The 17,577-nt window shown below is 38.2% G+C and overlaps 1 protein-coding gene across 1 annotated transcript in view; it reads right to left on the bottom strand.

Annotated features, from left to right (window-relative positions):
• LOC133662919 (zinc finger protein 11-like) overlaps nt 1-8,451 on the bottom strand; it is an 18,897-nt gene extending 10,446 nt beyond the window's left edge. Inside the window, exons 1-5 of the mRNA XM_062067114.1 lie at nt 8,195-8,451; nt 2,896-3,098; nt 2,720-2,821; nt 2,557-2,652; nt 2,375-2,485 (exon numbers count right to left, since the gene is read on the bottom strand). Coding sequence (XP_061923098.1) covers nt 2,375-2,485; nt 2,557-2,652; nt 2,720-2,821; nt 2,896-3,098; nt 8,195-8,369 — 687 coding nt within the window. The 5' untranslated portion in view covers nt 8,370-8,451. The remainder of the gene's footprint in view (nt 1-2,374; nt 2,486-2,556; nt 2,653-2,719; nt 2,822-2,895; nt 3,099-8,194) is intronic.
• Nucleotides 8,452-17,577: the final 9,126 nt, after the last annotated feature.

Here is a 17,577-nt window from a genome sequence, read left to right as displayed (position 1 = left end):
GCAACGTTATCATGGACGCCCCTGTTTATTTCAGCAAGACAATGCCAAGCCACGTGTTACAACAGCGTGGCTTCGTAGTAAAAGAGTGCGGGTACTAGACTGGCCTGCCTGTAGTCCAGACCTGTCTCCCATTGAAAATGTGTGGTGCATTATGAAGCCTAAAATACCACAATGGAGACTGTTGAACAACTTAAGCTGTACATCAAGCAAGAATGGGAAATAATTCCACCTGAAATGCTTCAAAAATGTGTATTCTCAGTTCCCAAACATTTACTGAGTGAATCTGGAGAAATCACTGCACGTAAGCGATGATATTACAGACCTTCGATCCCTCAGGCGGTACTGCATTAAAAAATCGACATCGGTGTGTAAAGGATATCACTGCATGGGCTCAGGAACACTTCAGAAAACCACTGTCAGTAACTACAGTTGGTCGCTACATCTGTAAGTGCAAGTTAAAACTCTACTATGCAAAGCTAAAGCCATTTATCAACAACACCCAGGAACGGCGCCGGCTTTGCTGGGCCCGAGCTCATCTAAGATGGACTGATACAAAGTGGAAAAGTGTTCTGTAATCTGACGAGTCCACATTTCAAATTGTTTTTGGAAACTGTGGACGTTGTGTCCTCCGGACCAAAGAGGAAAATAACCATCCGAACTGTTCTAGGCGCAAAGTGTAAAAGGCAGCATGTGTGATGGTATGGGGGTGCATTAGTGCCCAAGACATGGGTAACTTACACATCTGTGAAGGCGCCATTAATGCTGAAAGGTACATACAGGTTTTGGAGCAACACACGTTGCCATCCAAGCAACGTTATCATGGACGCCCCTGCTTATTTCAGCAAGACAATGCCAAGCCACGTGTTACAACAGCGTGGCTTCGTAGTAAAAGAGTGCGGGTACTAGACTGGCCTGCCTGTAGTCCAGACCTGTCTCCCATTGAAAATGTGTGGTGCATTATGAAGCCTAAAATACCACAATGGAGACTGTTGAACAACTTAAGCTGTACATCAAGCAAGAATGGGAAATAATTCCACCTGAAAAGCTTCAAAAATGTGTATTCTCAGTTCCCAAACATTTACTGAGTGAATCTGGAGAAATCACTGCACGTAAGCGATGATATTACGGACCTTCGATCCCTCAGGCGGTACTGCATTAAAAAATCGACATCAGTGTGTAAAGGATATCACTGCATGGGCTCAGGAACACTTCAGAAAACCACTGTCAGTAACTACAGTTGGTCGCTACATCTGTAAGTGCAAGTTAAAACTCTACTATGCAAAGCCAAAGCCATTTATCAACAACACCCAGGAACGGCGTCGGCTTTGCTGGGCCCGAGCTCATCTAAGATGGACTGACGCAAAGTGGAAAAGTGTTCTGTAATCTGACGAGTCCACATTTCAAATTGTTTTTGGAAACTGTGGACGTCGTGTACCAAAGAGGAAAAGAACCATCCGGATTGTTCTAGGCGCAAAGTGTAAAAGCCAGCATGTGTGATGGTATGGGGGTGTATTAGTTCCCAAAACATGGGTAACTTACACATCTGTGAAGGCGCCATTAATGCTGAAAGGTACATACAGCTTTTGGAGCAACATATGTTGCCATCCAAGCAACGTTATCATGGACGCCCCTGCTTATTTCAGCAAGACAATGCCAAGCCACGTGTTACAACAGCGTGTCTTCATAGTAAAAGAGTGCGGGTACTAGACTGGCCTGCCTGTAGTCCAGACCTGTGGCGCATTATGAAGCCTAAAATATGAGAACGGACTGTTGAACAACTTAAGCTGCACATCAAGCAAGAATGGGAAAGAATTCCACTTCAAAAATGTGTCTCCTCAGTTCCCAAACCTTTACTGAGTGTTGTTAAAAGGAAAGGCCATGTAACACAGTGGTAAAAATGCCCCTGTGACAACTATTTTGCAATGTGTTGCTGCCATTAAGTTCTAAGTTAATGATTATTTGCAAACATTTTTTTTTAAAGTTTCTCAGTTCGAACGTTAAATATCTTGTCTTTGCAGTCTATTAAATTGAATATAGGTTGAAAAGGATTTGCAAATCATTGTATTCTGTTTTTATTTACTATTTACACAACGTGACAACTTCACTGCTTTTGAGTTTTGTAGTAAAAAAATAAGCAGCAACCATTGAAAAATAAAGCAAAACAAAAATTGTGTTGATACTATTTACCAATAACAGATTTGTTTGAACTAAATAACACTTTTATTTTGCCTTTTTAACAACTATATATGCATCATTGCTGATTATGCAAATTATATGATGACGTCATATTGACACCGCCCCCTACCGCCACAAGTACATTGGCAATCTGTTGGAAAGACTGCATCTGATGACAGTTTCACTGTGATTCTGGTACCTGCTGGATATCTGGCACGGGTAGAAACTTCTCAAATCTGGACAGGAAGTCCAGCATCAGCACCTGGAGAGCACTGTCATAATCGTGTCCAAAAGCGGTGGGAAACACATCCTGGAACAGATGTATTTTCATGTCAGACAGCCACAAAAGCCGACGGCTCCGACATTGGATTTTACACAAACCTGGAAAAATTTAGTCCTCTCTTCGGGGTCTTTGATTAGCAACTCAATCTGGTCCACAAAATTGGACTCCGAAAACTGGACTTCTGCAAAGCACGGCTAGAATACACAGGTGTTTAAGTACAAAAAAATAATAATGATGATTTGATCACGAGGAAGAGCTTACCTGTGCCGCCCAAGTGGATATTAGTGTTTTGATCCTGGCCAGATGCATCTCGAGGGCTTCTCTTTCTGGTTCCGCCTCAGCCCGACACAATTCAAGAACCACCTGCCGCAAATATGTTACATTTCACAGCTGTCATTGTCCATGACGTGGACGCTGCTGGTTATCATTCCTCTCACCCGCGCTCTCAGGCCCAGCATCAGCTGAGCCTTCTGATCGGCGTTCAAAAGTTCCGGCAAAATGTCGGTCACTGTGCCGACAAACTCCTCCACCATGCCATAGTCCTGCACGTCCGCCCGCTGCACCACCTGCCACATGGCAGCCGACACCAGGCGCAGTTGCGGGATGAAGAGGCGAAGAGAAGGCAGCAGGAGTAGAGAATCTGGAAAAACAAATGTATAAGTCATGTGCCTTCAAGGCCACACTGCAAAAACTTAAATGTAAGTAAGATGAAATATCTCAAATAAGGGTGAAATTTGCTTATTTTCTGTCTGATAAGATAATTATTCTCACTAAGCAGATTTTATGTTAGAGTGTTTTACTTGTTTTAAGGGTTTTGGTCCTAAATTACCGTATTTTTCGGATAATAAGTCGCACCGGCCGAAAATGCATAATAAAGAAGGAAAAAAACATAAGTCGCACTGGAGTATAAGTCGCATTTTTTGGGGAAATGTATTTGATAAAACTCAACACCAAGAATAGACATTTAAAAGGCAATTTAAAATAAATAAAGAATAGTGAACAACAGGCTGAATAAGTGTACGTTATATGAGGCATAAATAACCAACTGAGAACGTGCCTGGTATGTTAACGTAACATTTTATGGTTAGTCATTCAAATAACTATAACATATAGAACATGCTATACGTTTACCAAACAATCTGTCACTCCTAATCGCTAAATCCCATGAAATCTTATACGTCTAGTCTCTTACGTGAATGAGCTAAATAATATTATTTGATATTTTACGCTAATGTGTTAATAATCTCACACATAAGTCGCTCCTGAGTATAAGTCGCACCCCCGGCCAAACTATGAAAAAAAACTGTGATTTATAGTCCGAAAAATACGGTATCTCAGTAAGATATTACAGCTTGTTGCTGAGATTTTATGACCTGTATTGAGTAAAACATGCTTAAAACTAGAATATCAACTGTTGCAAAGCTGTGTCATCAACACTCACGAGTATAAAACTACTTTTTTAAAGTAATAACAGTGTTTCCCATAAACTGCCAAGATACCTGTGGCGGTGGGGGCGTGGTTATTGGCGTGGCCACCATGACATCATCGAGTAATTTGCCTAATTTACTACAATATGATTTTCTCTAAAAGGCTCAAAAAATGTATACTTACTAATTAATAATAACTGTTTTGTTTTAAACGTCCATCCATCCATCCATTTTACAATATAATTACAACACTTTATGTACATATTTATATACAGATTTGAACAATAAGTTATTCACTGAAATATATTTATTAATTGTGGTTCTTACAAAAAATATATCTTATAAAATATAAAAGCTAAAATGTCTCTTAAAGCTCTGCTAATTTATATAATAATTTAACTTTAGCCTACTACTACAACCATATTATTTACCAGCAACATAAAGTGAAACAGAGGCAGAGGTGTCCTGCCACAGTCAGTAACAAATAAACAGAAAACAGTAGTGGTCAAATACAAATAAGGCAACAAGAGAAGTATCCTACACTTCTCTTTTGTAAAGTAAATCTGAACAGCCTATATGGGCATCTACATCAACTATATGATTTGCCTGAGAAGCTGGACAGGACAGGAAAAAAAATAAAATTAAAATTTAAAAAAATAAAAACATTTTTTTTATTTGTGGCGGACATAATTCTTTTGTGGCGGGCCGCCACAAATAAATGAATGTGTGGGAAACACTGAATAATTTTTTATTTCAAGCATGAAAAAAAAATCATGACTTTGAAACAGTTGTGTCTCATAATTAAAACAGATGACAGCCAAATGGACTTTGCCGTTTTATTTTCAATGAAACAATAGAAAATACGTACTCATATAGTAGTAGAGTTGGTACAGTAAACTGACAGTTAATATTTAAACATTTAACATGTGACATTTCAAACAATTTTGAACAGAAATAGTTCATGCACATTCAGGTAAATGCTTCAAAATGACAAAAAAAATGTTTGGGGCCGGGCTGTTTATATGCGCACTAATTGACTGAAAGAGCACGCACTTGACGCGATGATGTCATGTTATCGATGGAAAAATGCATTTTTAGACAATATGTTTTGCCTGAGCGGCTAGGAGACCCCGAGAGTAACAAGCGGTTGCCTTGTTGCCTTTCCATTAAGAACAATAAAGTAGTTTATAGTATAAGTTTGCTGGTTTCAAGAAATGTAATGCAGAGCGCATATCATTATGTCAAGATAATGGCAATAGCATTTACTTCATTTAAGAATATTTTTCAACATATTGAGCAAAAAGGTCTCTTTTTTTTTTTCTACCAAGAAAAGTGCACTTGCTATTAGTGAGAATATACTTATTTTAAGGTATTTTTGGGTTCATTGAAGTTAGCTAATTTTACTTGTTTTGGAAAGTCTTGACAAGCCAAATTTTCTTGTTCTATTGGCAGATAATTTTGCTTAGTTTAAATAAAATAACCCTCATTTTTGTATTTTTTTCCTTGTTTTTGAACACTGACTTTTTGCAGTGCAGCAAGGCCTTCTCTGCTGGCCTAACATACCCAGAAATCATGATCATAATTAAAGATTAAAAAAAATGTTTTTAATTTACTTTCCCTAAATATCTAAAAGTATTCATATTCTCTTCATGTCATATTATGCTCCTTCCAGTGCAGTTGTTTTTAGTTTTAGTTTGTATCCAATCATAATTCGGCTAGCTTATGTTGCCATGCTGTACCAAATCTGCCCCGGGCCTTCAGAATCATCAATGCAGGCGCTTGTGCACTCTAAGTGAACGGGCACATACAGTCGATAGATAATTGCCATAGCCAAACAGATCAGGAGTTGTTGTCAGTAAGGCCTTCTGGCTGGCCTCACGTTGAACGTGACATTTACACGTCCTGTGATTGGACACGTCACCGGGGCCGTTAGCGGATGAATTTGAGAACACATGCAGTTGATAGACAGTTGCTGTTCTGTTACAACTAAAAGTTGTAAACTGTTGTCGTTAAAGTGTGTCACGCTTGTCATTTAATTAACATTGTTACATGTGTGTTTGTCGCCATCATGTGGTCAGGGCAGTTAATATATATTTGAGAGGCGTGTACCGTATTTTTCAGACGGTAAGTCGCAGTTTTTTTCATAGTTTGGCCGGGAGTGCGACTCATACTCAGGGGCGACTTATGTGTGAAATTATTAACACATTAGCGTAAAATATCAAATAATATTATTTAGCTCATTCACGTAAGAGACTAGACGTATAAGATTTCATGGGAATTAGCGATTAGGAGTGACAGATTGTTTTGTAAACGTATAGCATGTTCTATATGTTATAGTTATTTGAATGACTCTTACCATAATATGTTACGTTAACATACCAGGCACGTTCTCAGTTGGTTATTTATGCCTCATATAACGTACACTTATTCAGCCTGTTTTTCACTATTCTTTATTTATTTTAAATTGCCTTTCAAATGTCTATTCTTGGGGTTGGCTTTTATCAAATAAAAATGCGACTTACACTCCAGTGCGACTTATATGTTTTTTTCCTTCTTTATTATGCATTTTCGGCTGGTGCGACTTAGACTCCGGAGCGGCTTATAGTCCGAAAAATACGGTACTTTGAATCAAGCCAAGCAGAGAAATGTACGGTGTATGTTTTAATTGATTTTAAATGCGCCAACAAATAACCAGTTATATACTTTAATACAAAGTTGGGTGTAAATGTGTTCCTGTACAGTATTTCTCCAGCCATGATCATGTGGTGACATCAATTATGCTATTTTGAGAGGTAATCATTGAAGTCGGAGATCACTGAAGGCCTAGTTGGGAAACGCACGGCCCGCCACTGCTATTTACAATAGAATAGAATGCCTTTTATTGTCACTATACACAGGTACAATGAGATTAAAAGCAACTCCAGGATCAGTGCGACAACAAAACATAGGAAGGAAAGAAAAATGGTGCAAAAGGAGGTAAGGTGCACAGTCCAGTCACGAGAACGAATGTTCTGAATGTGTTGTTTAAATATTATACTATATACACCGCAAAAAGTCAGTGTTCAAAAACAAGAAAAAAATTAAATAAAATTAGGTGTATTTTATTTGAACTAAGCAAAATTATCTGCCGATAGAACAAGAAAATTTGGCTGGTCAAGACTTTCCAAAACAAGTAAAATTAGCTAACCTCAATGAACCCAAAAGTACCTTAAAATAAGTATATTCTCACTAATAACAAGTGCACTTTTCCTGGTACAAAAAAAAGAGAGACCTTTTTGCTCAAAATGTTGGAAAAATATTCTTAAATTAAGTAAATGCTCGTGCCATTCATCATGATTTTTTTTTTCATGCTTGAAGTAAGAAATTATTACTTTAAAAAAGTAGTTTTATACTTGTGAGTGTTAATGACACAGCTTTGCATCAGTTGATATTCTAGTTTCAAGCATGTTTTACTCAATATAGGCCATAACATCTCAGCTACAAGCTGTAATATCTTACTGAGATAATTTAGGACCCTAACCCTTAAAACAAGTAAAACACTCTAACATAAAATCTGCTTAGTGAGAAGAATTATCTTATCATACAGAAAATAAGCAAATATAACCCTTATTTGAGATTTCAGTTTTTGCAGTGTACAGAAGCATTCAGACTGTGGGTGGAAAGTAACAATTGCCCCCACACAGAGCTGCAAAACTATAAAATCAGTGCCTATGAGAGTTCACCATTTAATTTCATTAGTATTTGAAGCCAGGAAATTGGACATTTGTAATTATTTTTGTATTCAAGTTGAGTGGGGTCTACCGGTGCCTTCACGGACAGATACGTGCGTCGGAATTTCAAGAAATGACTACGGTAAAACACAATTTGAGTGAAATCGCGACGCCGCTAACTGCTTCGATTGTGACATCATCTCGTCCTTAGTTCGTCCCTGTACGTTTTTTTTAATGCCACAACTGTGGTTAGTTTATATTCAAACCGGCGTTGCATAACAACTCAGTCTTACTTGAGGCCGCCGAACGCAACACTTTAGAGTCATATTTAGAGCGTTTGTTGTCACGAGTGGCTAGCTGTTAGCTTATACAAGCCGGTGAATTGGTTTTGTAAACATTTCGACTGTTTGTGTTGTAAAAAAAAATCCATATGTTGTTGAATAATAGCTTAGCCCACCGCTAAACTTCAACGCGGCTACGGGCTGCGACGCCATCTCACAGCGGGGTACGCCATGTTGAAAATCGGACGCACACAATCCTGAAGAAAAGCCCGGTAAATCCTCACGAGTGGCCCATTTGGTCACTTTTGCTCGGTTTACCGTTTCCCGTGCGATGTAACGTCTCCATTGAGCCACGGGCGGCGTTGAAAGAGCCGGGCAGATGAAGTCGGGGTAGATTGGGAGTAGACCCTGCGATGCCAGTTGGCGGGGACGGAAAGGCGGCTCGATTTTTATGTCCGCAGTGCGCATGCGCGGTCCGGGAGAGAATCCTCATTCCGTTGACATTTAGCTTTAGAATTTAATCCGCACTCGACAATATAACCGCCGACTATAACATTATAAATCACGTCCGAGGGAAGAGAAGAAAACCCCACAGCGATATATTAGCAAACTTTACATTCCTTTGCTAAGGAACAAGTCTCGTCTTCTTCACTGGGAATATGTGGCGTGAGGTGAAGAGCACTTCCCCCTGCTGGTGATATGGAGTAATGCAGCAATGACACAGATCAGAATGACGTGTTTGACAATTAGATTAGATTGTTTCATTTTGTTTATTTCAAAGGGGACAATGCAATTTCATAAAAAACACATGACTACACATGGTTAAAAAAAATCCAGAATTAGCCAGAAAGCTAGTTTTCATCTGTAGTCCCACCTCAAAAAAAATGATAAAATGACACTTTAGCGGTCCCTAAGGGTTTTCTGTTACACTAACTAACACATTACCCCCTAAAATGTGAAATATTATTTAGTAAAAAAAAATAAAGCAAAACAAAAGAAAACTGGTGTTGGTCCTAATGACCAATAACACAGATTTTGTTTTAATTATATAACACTTTTATTTAGCCTTTTTAACAACTATATATGCATCATTGCTGATTATGCAAATTATATGATGGCGTCATATTGACACCGCCCCCTACCGCCACAAGTACATTGGCAAAAAATTCAGTTTGTCAAAATAAAGTGTAAAAAAAAAAAATTGGGCAGAAATATTTGTTGCTTCAAAAAAGTCACGTGACTTCAAACTTGACACCTCAGAAAAATAATAAAATGACACTTTAGCGGTCCCTAAGGGTTTTCTGTTACCCTAACACATTACCCCCTAAAAATGTGAAATATTATTTAGTGTGTTTTTATTTAAAGAAATATATTTATTTTTTTAAATCACTGTCAACAAGCTATGAGCATGAATGCTATGTGGTTCTGTTTCGTGTTTGGGCTAATTCTATGCCAACAACTCACTCCTGTTACTAAAAAGGAGTCATATTGGGCTGAGGAGCCTTGAAGAAAAATGAATCAAAGTGTCCTGAGATAGAACAATACACGTTTTGAGTAGTTGAATATGTTTAGGGTTAAAAAAACGTTTAAAAAAATAAATACATGTAAGTTTATTTTGAGAGTTGCACAATAAAATGGCGCAGATCCAGTGTCATTTAGTAAATAATATACTGTAGACGTTTTAAGTACCTTGAATGTTTACATCACGCTTATATTATTGACTATATGTCGTTATTAACAGCAACCGTGTTATTACTTAGTTAAAAATGCATAGCAGGGATATTCAACTCCTTTATTTAATAAGAAAATTGAAGTCATTAGAAAAGAGATTAAAGACAATGCATCTCAGCTACAACTGGGTTCTATTAACACAAATACGACTGTATATACGACGGATACCGCCCTCCAAAATAGTTTCTCTCTCTTTGATGAAATAACATTGGAGGAATTGTCAAAATGTGTAAATGGGACAAAACAAACAACATGTTTACTTGACCCAATTCCTGGGAAACTTATCAAGGAGCTTTTTGTATTATTAGGTCCATCAGTGTTAAATATTATAAACTTATCACTTTCCTCTGGCACTGTTCCCCTAGCATTCAAAAAAGCGCTTATTCATCCTCTACTCAAAAGACCTAACCTCGATCCTGATCTCCTGGTAAACTACCGGCCGGTGTCCCACCTTCCGTTTATCTCGAAAATCCTCGAAAAAATTGTAGCACAGCAGCTAAATGAACACTTAGCGTCTAACAATCTCTGTGAACCTTTTCAGTCCGGTTTCAGGGCAAATCACTCTACGGAGACAGCCCTCGCAAAAATGACTAATGATCTATTGCTAACGATGGATTCTGATGCTTCATCTATGTTGCTGCTTCTTGATCTTAGCGCTGCTTTCGATACTGTTGATCATAATATTTTATTAGAGCGTATCAAAACGCGTATTGGGATGACAGACTTAGCCTTGTCTTGGTTTAACTCTTATCTTACTGACAGGATGCAGTGTGTCTCCCATAACAATGTGACCTCGGACTATGTCAAGGTAACGTGCGGAGTTCCCCAGGGTTCGGTTCTTGGCCCTGCACTCTTTAGTATTTACATGCTGCCGCTAGGTGACATCATACGCAAATACGGTGTTAGCTTTCACTGTTATGCTGATGACACTCAACTCTACATGCCCCTAAAGCTGACCAACACGCCGGATTGTAGTCAGCTGGAGGCGTGTCTTAATGAAATTAAACAATGGATGTCCGCTAACTTTTTGCAACTCGACGCTAAGAAAACGGAAATGCTGATTATCGGTCGTGCTCAACACCGACATCTATTTAATAATACCACCTTAACATTTGACAACCAAACAATTAAACAAGGCGACTCGGTAAAGAATCTGGGTATTATCTTCGACCCAACTCTCTCGTTTGAGTCACACATTAAGAGTGTTACTAAAACGGCCTTCTTTCATCTCCGTAATATCGCTAAAATTCGTTCCATTTTGTCCACAAGCGATGCTGAGATCATTATCCATGCGTTCGTTACATCTCGTCTCGATTACTGTAACGTTTTGTTTTCGGGCCTCCCTATGTCTAGCATTAAAAGATTACAGTTGGTACAAAATGCGGCTGCTAGACTTTTGACAAAAACAAGAAAGTTTGATCATATTACACCTATACTGGCTCACTTGCACTGGCTTCCTGTGCACCTAAGATGTGACTTTAAGGTTTTACTACTTACGTATAAAATACTACACGGTCAAGCTCCTGCCTATCTTGACGATTGTATTGTACCATATGTCCCGGCAAGAAATCTGCGTTCAAAGAACTCCGGCTTATTAGTGATTCCCAGAGCCCAAAAAAAGTATGCGGGCTATAGAGCGTTTTCTATTCGGGCTCCAATACTATGGAATGCCCTCCCGGTAAAAGTTAGAGATGCTACCTCAGTAGAAGCATTTAAGTCTCATCTTAAAACTCATTTGTATACTCTAGCCTTTAAATAGACTCCCTTTTTAGACCAGTTGATCTGCCGTTTCTTTTCTTTTCTACTCTGCTCCCAACCCGGGTTGGACCGCTAGCATGTCCATCAGATGGGGACATCTCTACGCTGCTGACCCGTCTCCACTCGGGATGGTTCCTGCTGGCCCCACCATGGACTGGACTTTCGCTGATGTGTTGGACTTTCACAATATTATGTCAGACCCACTCGACATCCATTGCTTTCGGTCTCCCCTAGAGGGGGCGGGGGGGTTACCCACATATGCGGTCCTCTCCAAGGTTTCTCATAGTCATTCACATTGACGTCCCACTGGGGTGAGTTTTCCTTGCCCGTATGTGGGCTCTGTACCGAGGATGTCGTTGTGGCTTGTACAGCCCTTTGAGACACTTGTGATTTAGGGCTATATAAATAAACATTGATTGATTGATTGATTGATTTTGGGGGCCACATATAAAAAAAAAGGACATGAGGGCCTGTACTTCACTATCCAGGGTTTCCCACACATTCATTTATTTGTGGCGGCCCACCACGAAAGAATTACGTCCGCCACAAATAAAATAAATAAATTAAAAAAATAAAAAATTAAAACAATTTTTTTTTTTTTTTTTTTTGTCCTCTCCAGCTTCTCAGGCAAATCATATAGTTGATGTAGACGCCCATATTGACTGTTCAGATTTACTTTACAAAAGAGAAGTGTAGGATACTTCTCTTGTTGCCTTATTTGTATTTGACTTTATTAAATGTATTTATATTAGAAACACAACATGTGTATATAACAAAGGGTGCAAAGTCTGCAGGCAGTAGGAAACACATGGTTAAGTGTAGGGAGTAAAACTGATGGCAGTCTAAAGTTCAAGATTTTTGGAGCTCCGTGTTCAGTGGATCAGATGTTTGATGAAGCTCTGTGTCTATCTACCACCACTACTGTTTTCTGTTCATTTGTTACTGACTGTGGCAGGACACCTCTGCCTCTGTTTCACTTTATGTTGCTGGTAAATAATATGGTTGTAGTAGTAGGCTAAAGTTAAATTATTTAGTATGCACTAATTAAAGGGGCAGAGCTTTGAGACATTTTAGCTTTTTTATTTTATAAGATATATTTTTTGTGAGAACCACAATTAATAAATATATTTCAGTGAATAACTTATTGTTCAAATCTGTATATAAATATGTACATAAAGTGTTGTAATTATATCGTAAAATGGATGGATAGATGGATGGATGGACGTTTAAAACAAAACTGTTTTTATTAATTAGTAAGTATACATTTTTTGAGCCTTTTTAGAGAAAATCAAATCATTGTAGTAAATTATGCAAATATTCGATATCATGGTGACCACGCCCATAGCCACGCCCATAGCCACGCCCCCACCGCCACAGGTATCTTGGCAGTTTATGGGAAACACTGCTATCATTCTTATTTTGCCTAGTACGGTAAATAAGAATGACTTATTATTACACCATGTACCAAATAAAATAGCTTCGAGGTCGGTAAGCACAACCAAAAATATGGTGAGTGAAATAGTGGAATAGTCCTGACGTACGAGTATGGTGTCTTTCCCCGGCCGGAATGATACCGTATTTTCCAGACCATAGGGCGCACCGGATTATAAGGCGCATTAAAGGGGTCATATTATTTTGATTGTTTTCTAAATGTAAAAAGACTTCCTTGTGGTCTACATAACATTTAAGAAGGTAAGAAAAGCTGCTTTTGCATAATATTGCGAAACAAAACGCCAAATAATATGTCTTACCTTATACACACACCATAATAATACTCCTATGTTGAAGCACAGTACAATCCATCAAGCGGTGTGGCTTCATAGCTTACCAAAGTCCTACTAAAACATTTTGACAGATTTTTGTGTAATGTTCTATATTTTCAATGGAACATATAACATTTTGGTGTTGTTTACTTAAGTCATATGGCAGTCTACACGTATCTCTTATGTGTGACTGCCATCATATAGCAGTCTACACGTATCTCCCATGTGTGACTGCCATCATATAGCAGTCTACACGTATCTCTCATGTGCGACTGCCATCGCATTGCAGTCTACACGTATCTCTTATGTCGATTTTTGAGAGAATGAAAGGATTTTCGCCTTTGTGGAGGGGGGCGTGGCCTGTGGGCCTGCCGCGGAACGGGGTGTGCAAGGACCTGCCTTGAAGACAGCGGCAGGTGAGTGGATGGCCCAGGTGGGCCTTGTCATCTGATCACGTGTCGCCTTCATGAGCAGCAGCCGGCACGAGACACGCTGTTGGAGCCGGAGTTGGAGCGAAAGAGAGAGAGCGAGAGACTGGACGCAGACAGACATTTTGCTGGAAAGCAAAAGACTGGCACTATTATATGAAAATAAAACAGTGTTATACCCTGAATCCCGTGCTTTCCTGGCAGTGTGTGGTGGTCTTCAGAACCCATTAGAGGGCATCTTCTACAGCAGGGGTGTCCAAACTTTTTCCACTGGGGGCCGCACAAGGGAAAATTAAAGCATATGGGTGCCATTTTGATATTTTTCATTTTCAAACCGTAACAAAATATATGGATTTTTTATTTATTTTACCTTTAGGGATCCCGGGGACCATAAAGGGTCTCAGTCATTAAAATGTTAAAAATAAGTCAGATTATTGTTTTTTTTTTAAATTATTCAACGCTTACAGTAAATCTCTATATCAACTTCAAGTTGATATAAAGTAATACAAATTAAAAAAAATGTTTTATGGCTTTTCTGTGAAAAACAACTTAGTTTTTTTTTATAGTAAAACTGAAATATGCAGTATGTAGTAATTAGAGCCATAAAAGATCAATAATGCAGGACACCATTGATTTTTAATTATTTCATATTTTTGAGTAATCACAGTGAAAAGATAAATAAAAAAATCACTAAATATATTTGGGGTCCAAAAGGTGCCCCACTCATAAAGTGATACATTTTTATTAGGTTTTTCTTTTAATTTCAACACTTAAGTTACGAGATCAACTTCAGACATATCTGTCATTTTTATGCTGGAACCATTGGCATTGTTAGGCCTATTTTAGGGGGGCTCAAGCCCCCCTAAAATGTTATCAAGCCCCACTAAATAATTTGGTGTTAAAAAAAAATAAATTAAAAAAATCTATTTAAACATTTTTTTTTTTTTAACAAATACATGCCGACATATTCATTATAAAGTGGCCTGAATATGAGTTTGAATAAATAATCATATAACCTGTCATTATTCACTCAGTTTCCCCTCACTTCATAGCGTAAGGTAGAGAGCCCCTTTAGTGCCTTTAGTGTATCCAATCCATTCCACTTGTTCATATAGAAAATGCCCACATCACTCAAAATCCAGTCCGCATTTTCTCTGCAACCTTGCTTGCGGTCCTTGGACTTGTTCATATAGAAAATACCCACATTACTCAAAATCCAGTTCACATTTTCTCTGTGACCTTGCTTGCGGTCCTGCAGGTGTACGAAGCACATTAGCACACAGCACTGCCGAACAAGAACCTGGTGTGTCTGCAATTGTAAATAATTTAGTTTTTAAGTTTTGTTTCTTGTAGAATCTATATAAAGTAATGTACATTAGCCTATTGTTAAAAAAATGAAAAAAACATCATTAAATATATTTGTTTTATTGTATTGTTACATTAATAGCTGTTGTATTATTATAGGATGGCTTGTTAAACATTTCATAGGATTTTCAGAGGGTGGAGAAACCAAGACATTTAATATAAAATGTAAAATGAATAAATACATAAAAAGAAAAAGAAAAAAAATGGTTAAAGCATTTAATTTCGTCCCGTGCATTTTTTTTACCGTCCCCGGGACGACGGGACTACGTTAATCTCAAGACCTGGAAGTTACATTTTATTGTTTGCATTATTTGTTTCAGCATTGCACTTTGAAGATGGTCCCTCAGCTCTTTGACAGCTTTGGCACTTTTTCAGATCAGCAGACGGACTCTAAGTCTTTCTTTATTACAGTATATATAAGAGTTCCTCCTTTCTATTCAGACTTCCATATATTTTTAATTTCCTTAACGGCTTGCTATAATATACATATATATATATATATATATATATATATATATATATATATATATATATATATATATATATATATATATATATATATTATATATATATATATATATATATATATATATATATATATATATATATATATATATATATATATATATATATATATATATATATATATATATATATATATATATATTGTTGGAAGCATATCCATATTTAAGTGTTACTTCTTTCTAAACTCCTATAGTCATATAAAGAATAGCTAGTATTCTTCCTTCTTTTGAGTCTCATAGTAAGGTGTTGGCCTTCTAGATTGGAATGTGTCAGAGTAGAGATAACTCGGAGTAGTCTAAACAAAGAGAGTGGGGGCGAGGGACAGACGTAAGATCACGGGACTTCCGGGAGTTTGAGCTAGACCGAGCTAGACCGATCTGGACCGGGCTAGGGAATGCTTGGGTGCTGGGTTGGTCTCAGGTTTGTCCTCTAAGCTTTGAGAATAAACTACAAAATACCAACTATTGCCTGGAGATTGAATATAAACATCAGCGTATTGCCATAAAAAGAATCTGGGAGAGACTAGCAATTTGAATTCCCCATTGGAGGAATGCTGGTCAACGCAACAATATATATATATATATATATTATATACAAGCCAAATTATCCCGATCCAGATATTACTTTAATTCAAGTAATTAAGTAATATTTCCAGGGCTTAAATTTACAACCATTTTAGACACATATGTGCCCAAAATGTAATCTGTGCAACTTCAAAATATTTGGGAACAAACAATTATTGTATTGTGAGCTAAAGTGGTGGCATTAGCCTCTATGTTGTGAATGAATAACATAGAGGCTAATGCCATGACTTTCATTGTGTTTCAGTGTATCTTGAAGGATCATGCAAGTCATTGTTTCTTGTTGATGCTGTAAACAAAATGTCACTGTGCAAACCCATGTTTGTTGTTGTACTGAACACAGATTAAAAATAAACCGACAGAAATAATAATAATAACAATGATTAATTTCTAAGTCTTTGTTAGCCGTTTGTGAAGTTTTCTTGCTCGTGCGCTACGTTCGCTCGCATCCTGTGCATCTCCTGAGGGCGAAGCCCCCCCTGTCCTTAAAAGCTAGTGACGCCCCTGGCTGCAACTATTATTTTGTTTGTTTTATGCGCTTTTGTCAAAGAAAACTTTGATGTTTTTATATGGCTACTACACAATATATGCAATATTGACCACATAAAACATTTTAAAGTGAAATATTTGAAGTAATTGGAGCCATGAAAATAATTCATTATAACATGGATTTTTTGTCATTATTATTGTTTGTTTTTTTGAGCAATGGCAAAAAAAGAAAAATGAAGAAAGACAAAAGAAGAAAAAAAACCCGCCTGCATGGCAGCTTTTGTGTCAACATTGCAACTTTTTCTAGTTAGATGTCACCTCATTCCACTTTTTTTTATTGTTCTTTTTTATTTTACAATAGTATTTCCAGATTGTGTGGCGGGCCGGTAAACAATTAGCTGCGGGCCGCAAATGGCCCCCGGGCCGCACTTTGGACACCGCTGCTCTACAGCCTTATAGTCCGAAAAATACGGTAAGTGGAATAGTGGAATAGTCCTGATGTACAAGACTTAAAAAAAAAACCTCAGGATAAATGTAGATGAAAATGTGGTCATTTATTGTCTGTCCACAAAAACATGGCAAATGTAGCACAGAGTGTAACATTCCTCTTTGCTGTTACTCGACTACATCCCCGCGTAGAAGTCTACATTTGTACAATATACATGTTCTCAAAGGCAAAAAAGCCAAAGGTCCCTTTGGGTGGGTGGGGGGGTGAAGTCTACTGACTATCCCATGCAACAATCTAGTTGTTCACCAGCAGGAACATTTATTTAGGCGGGCTAAATCCACACATTCTCAACAACATGAAACAAGGAGAGCCATGCAGGTCCACTCCTGCCATAGCATCGGAGCGCCAGCGGAGGGCGCAAGCGAGCAAACGGTACGACGAACAGAGAGCCGCTGAAGGTATACAGTTTGTGGGTCGTCCCCCCCCCACCCCCGCACGCCACCGGGGTCCTCCAGGTAAGCGCGACATCAAGCGTTTCACGGGAGTCACTACCACGACTCGCCGTCGCCCCCGCGGGAACGCGGCGGTAATGCGACAGAGCTCGTTCAAGCCT

The sequence above is a fragment of the Entelurus aequoreus genome, linkage group LG12, assembly GCF_033978785.1.
Source record: "Entelurus aequoreus isolate RoL-2023_Sb linkage group LG12, RoL_Eaeq_v1.1, whole genome shotgun sequence".
Lineage (NCBI taxonomy): Eukaryota > Metazoa > Chordata > Actinopteri > Syngnathiformes > Syngnathidae > Entelurus > Entelurus aequoreus.
This window is presented reverse-complemented; position numbering and strand designations above follow the sequence as displayed.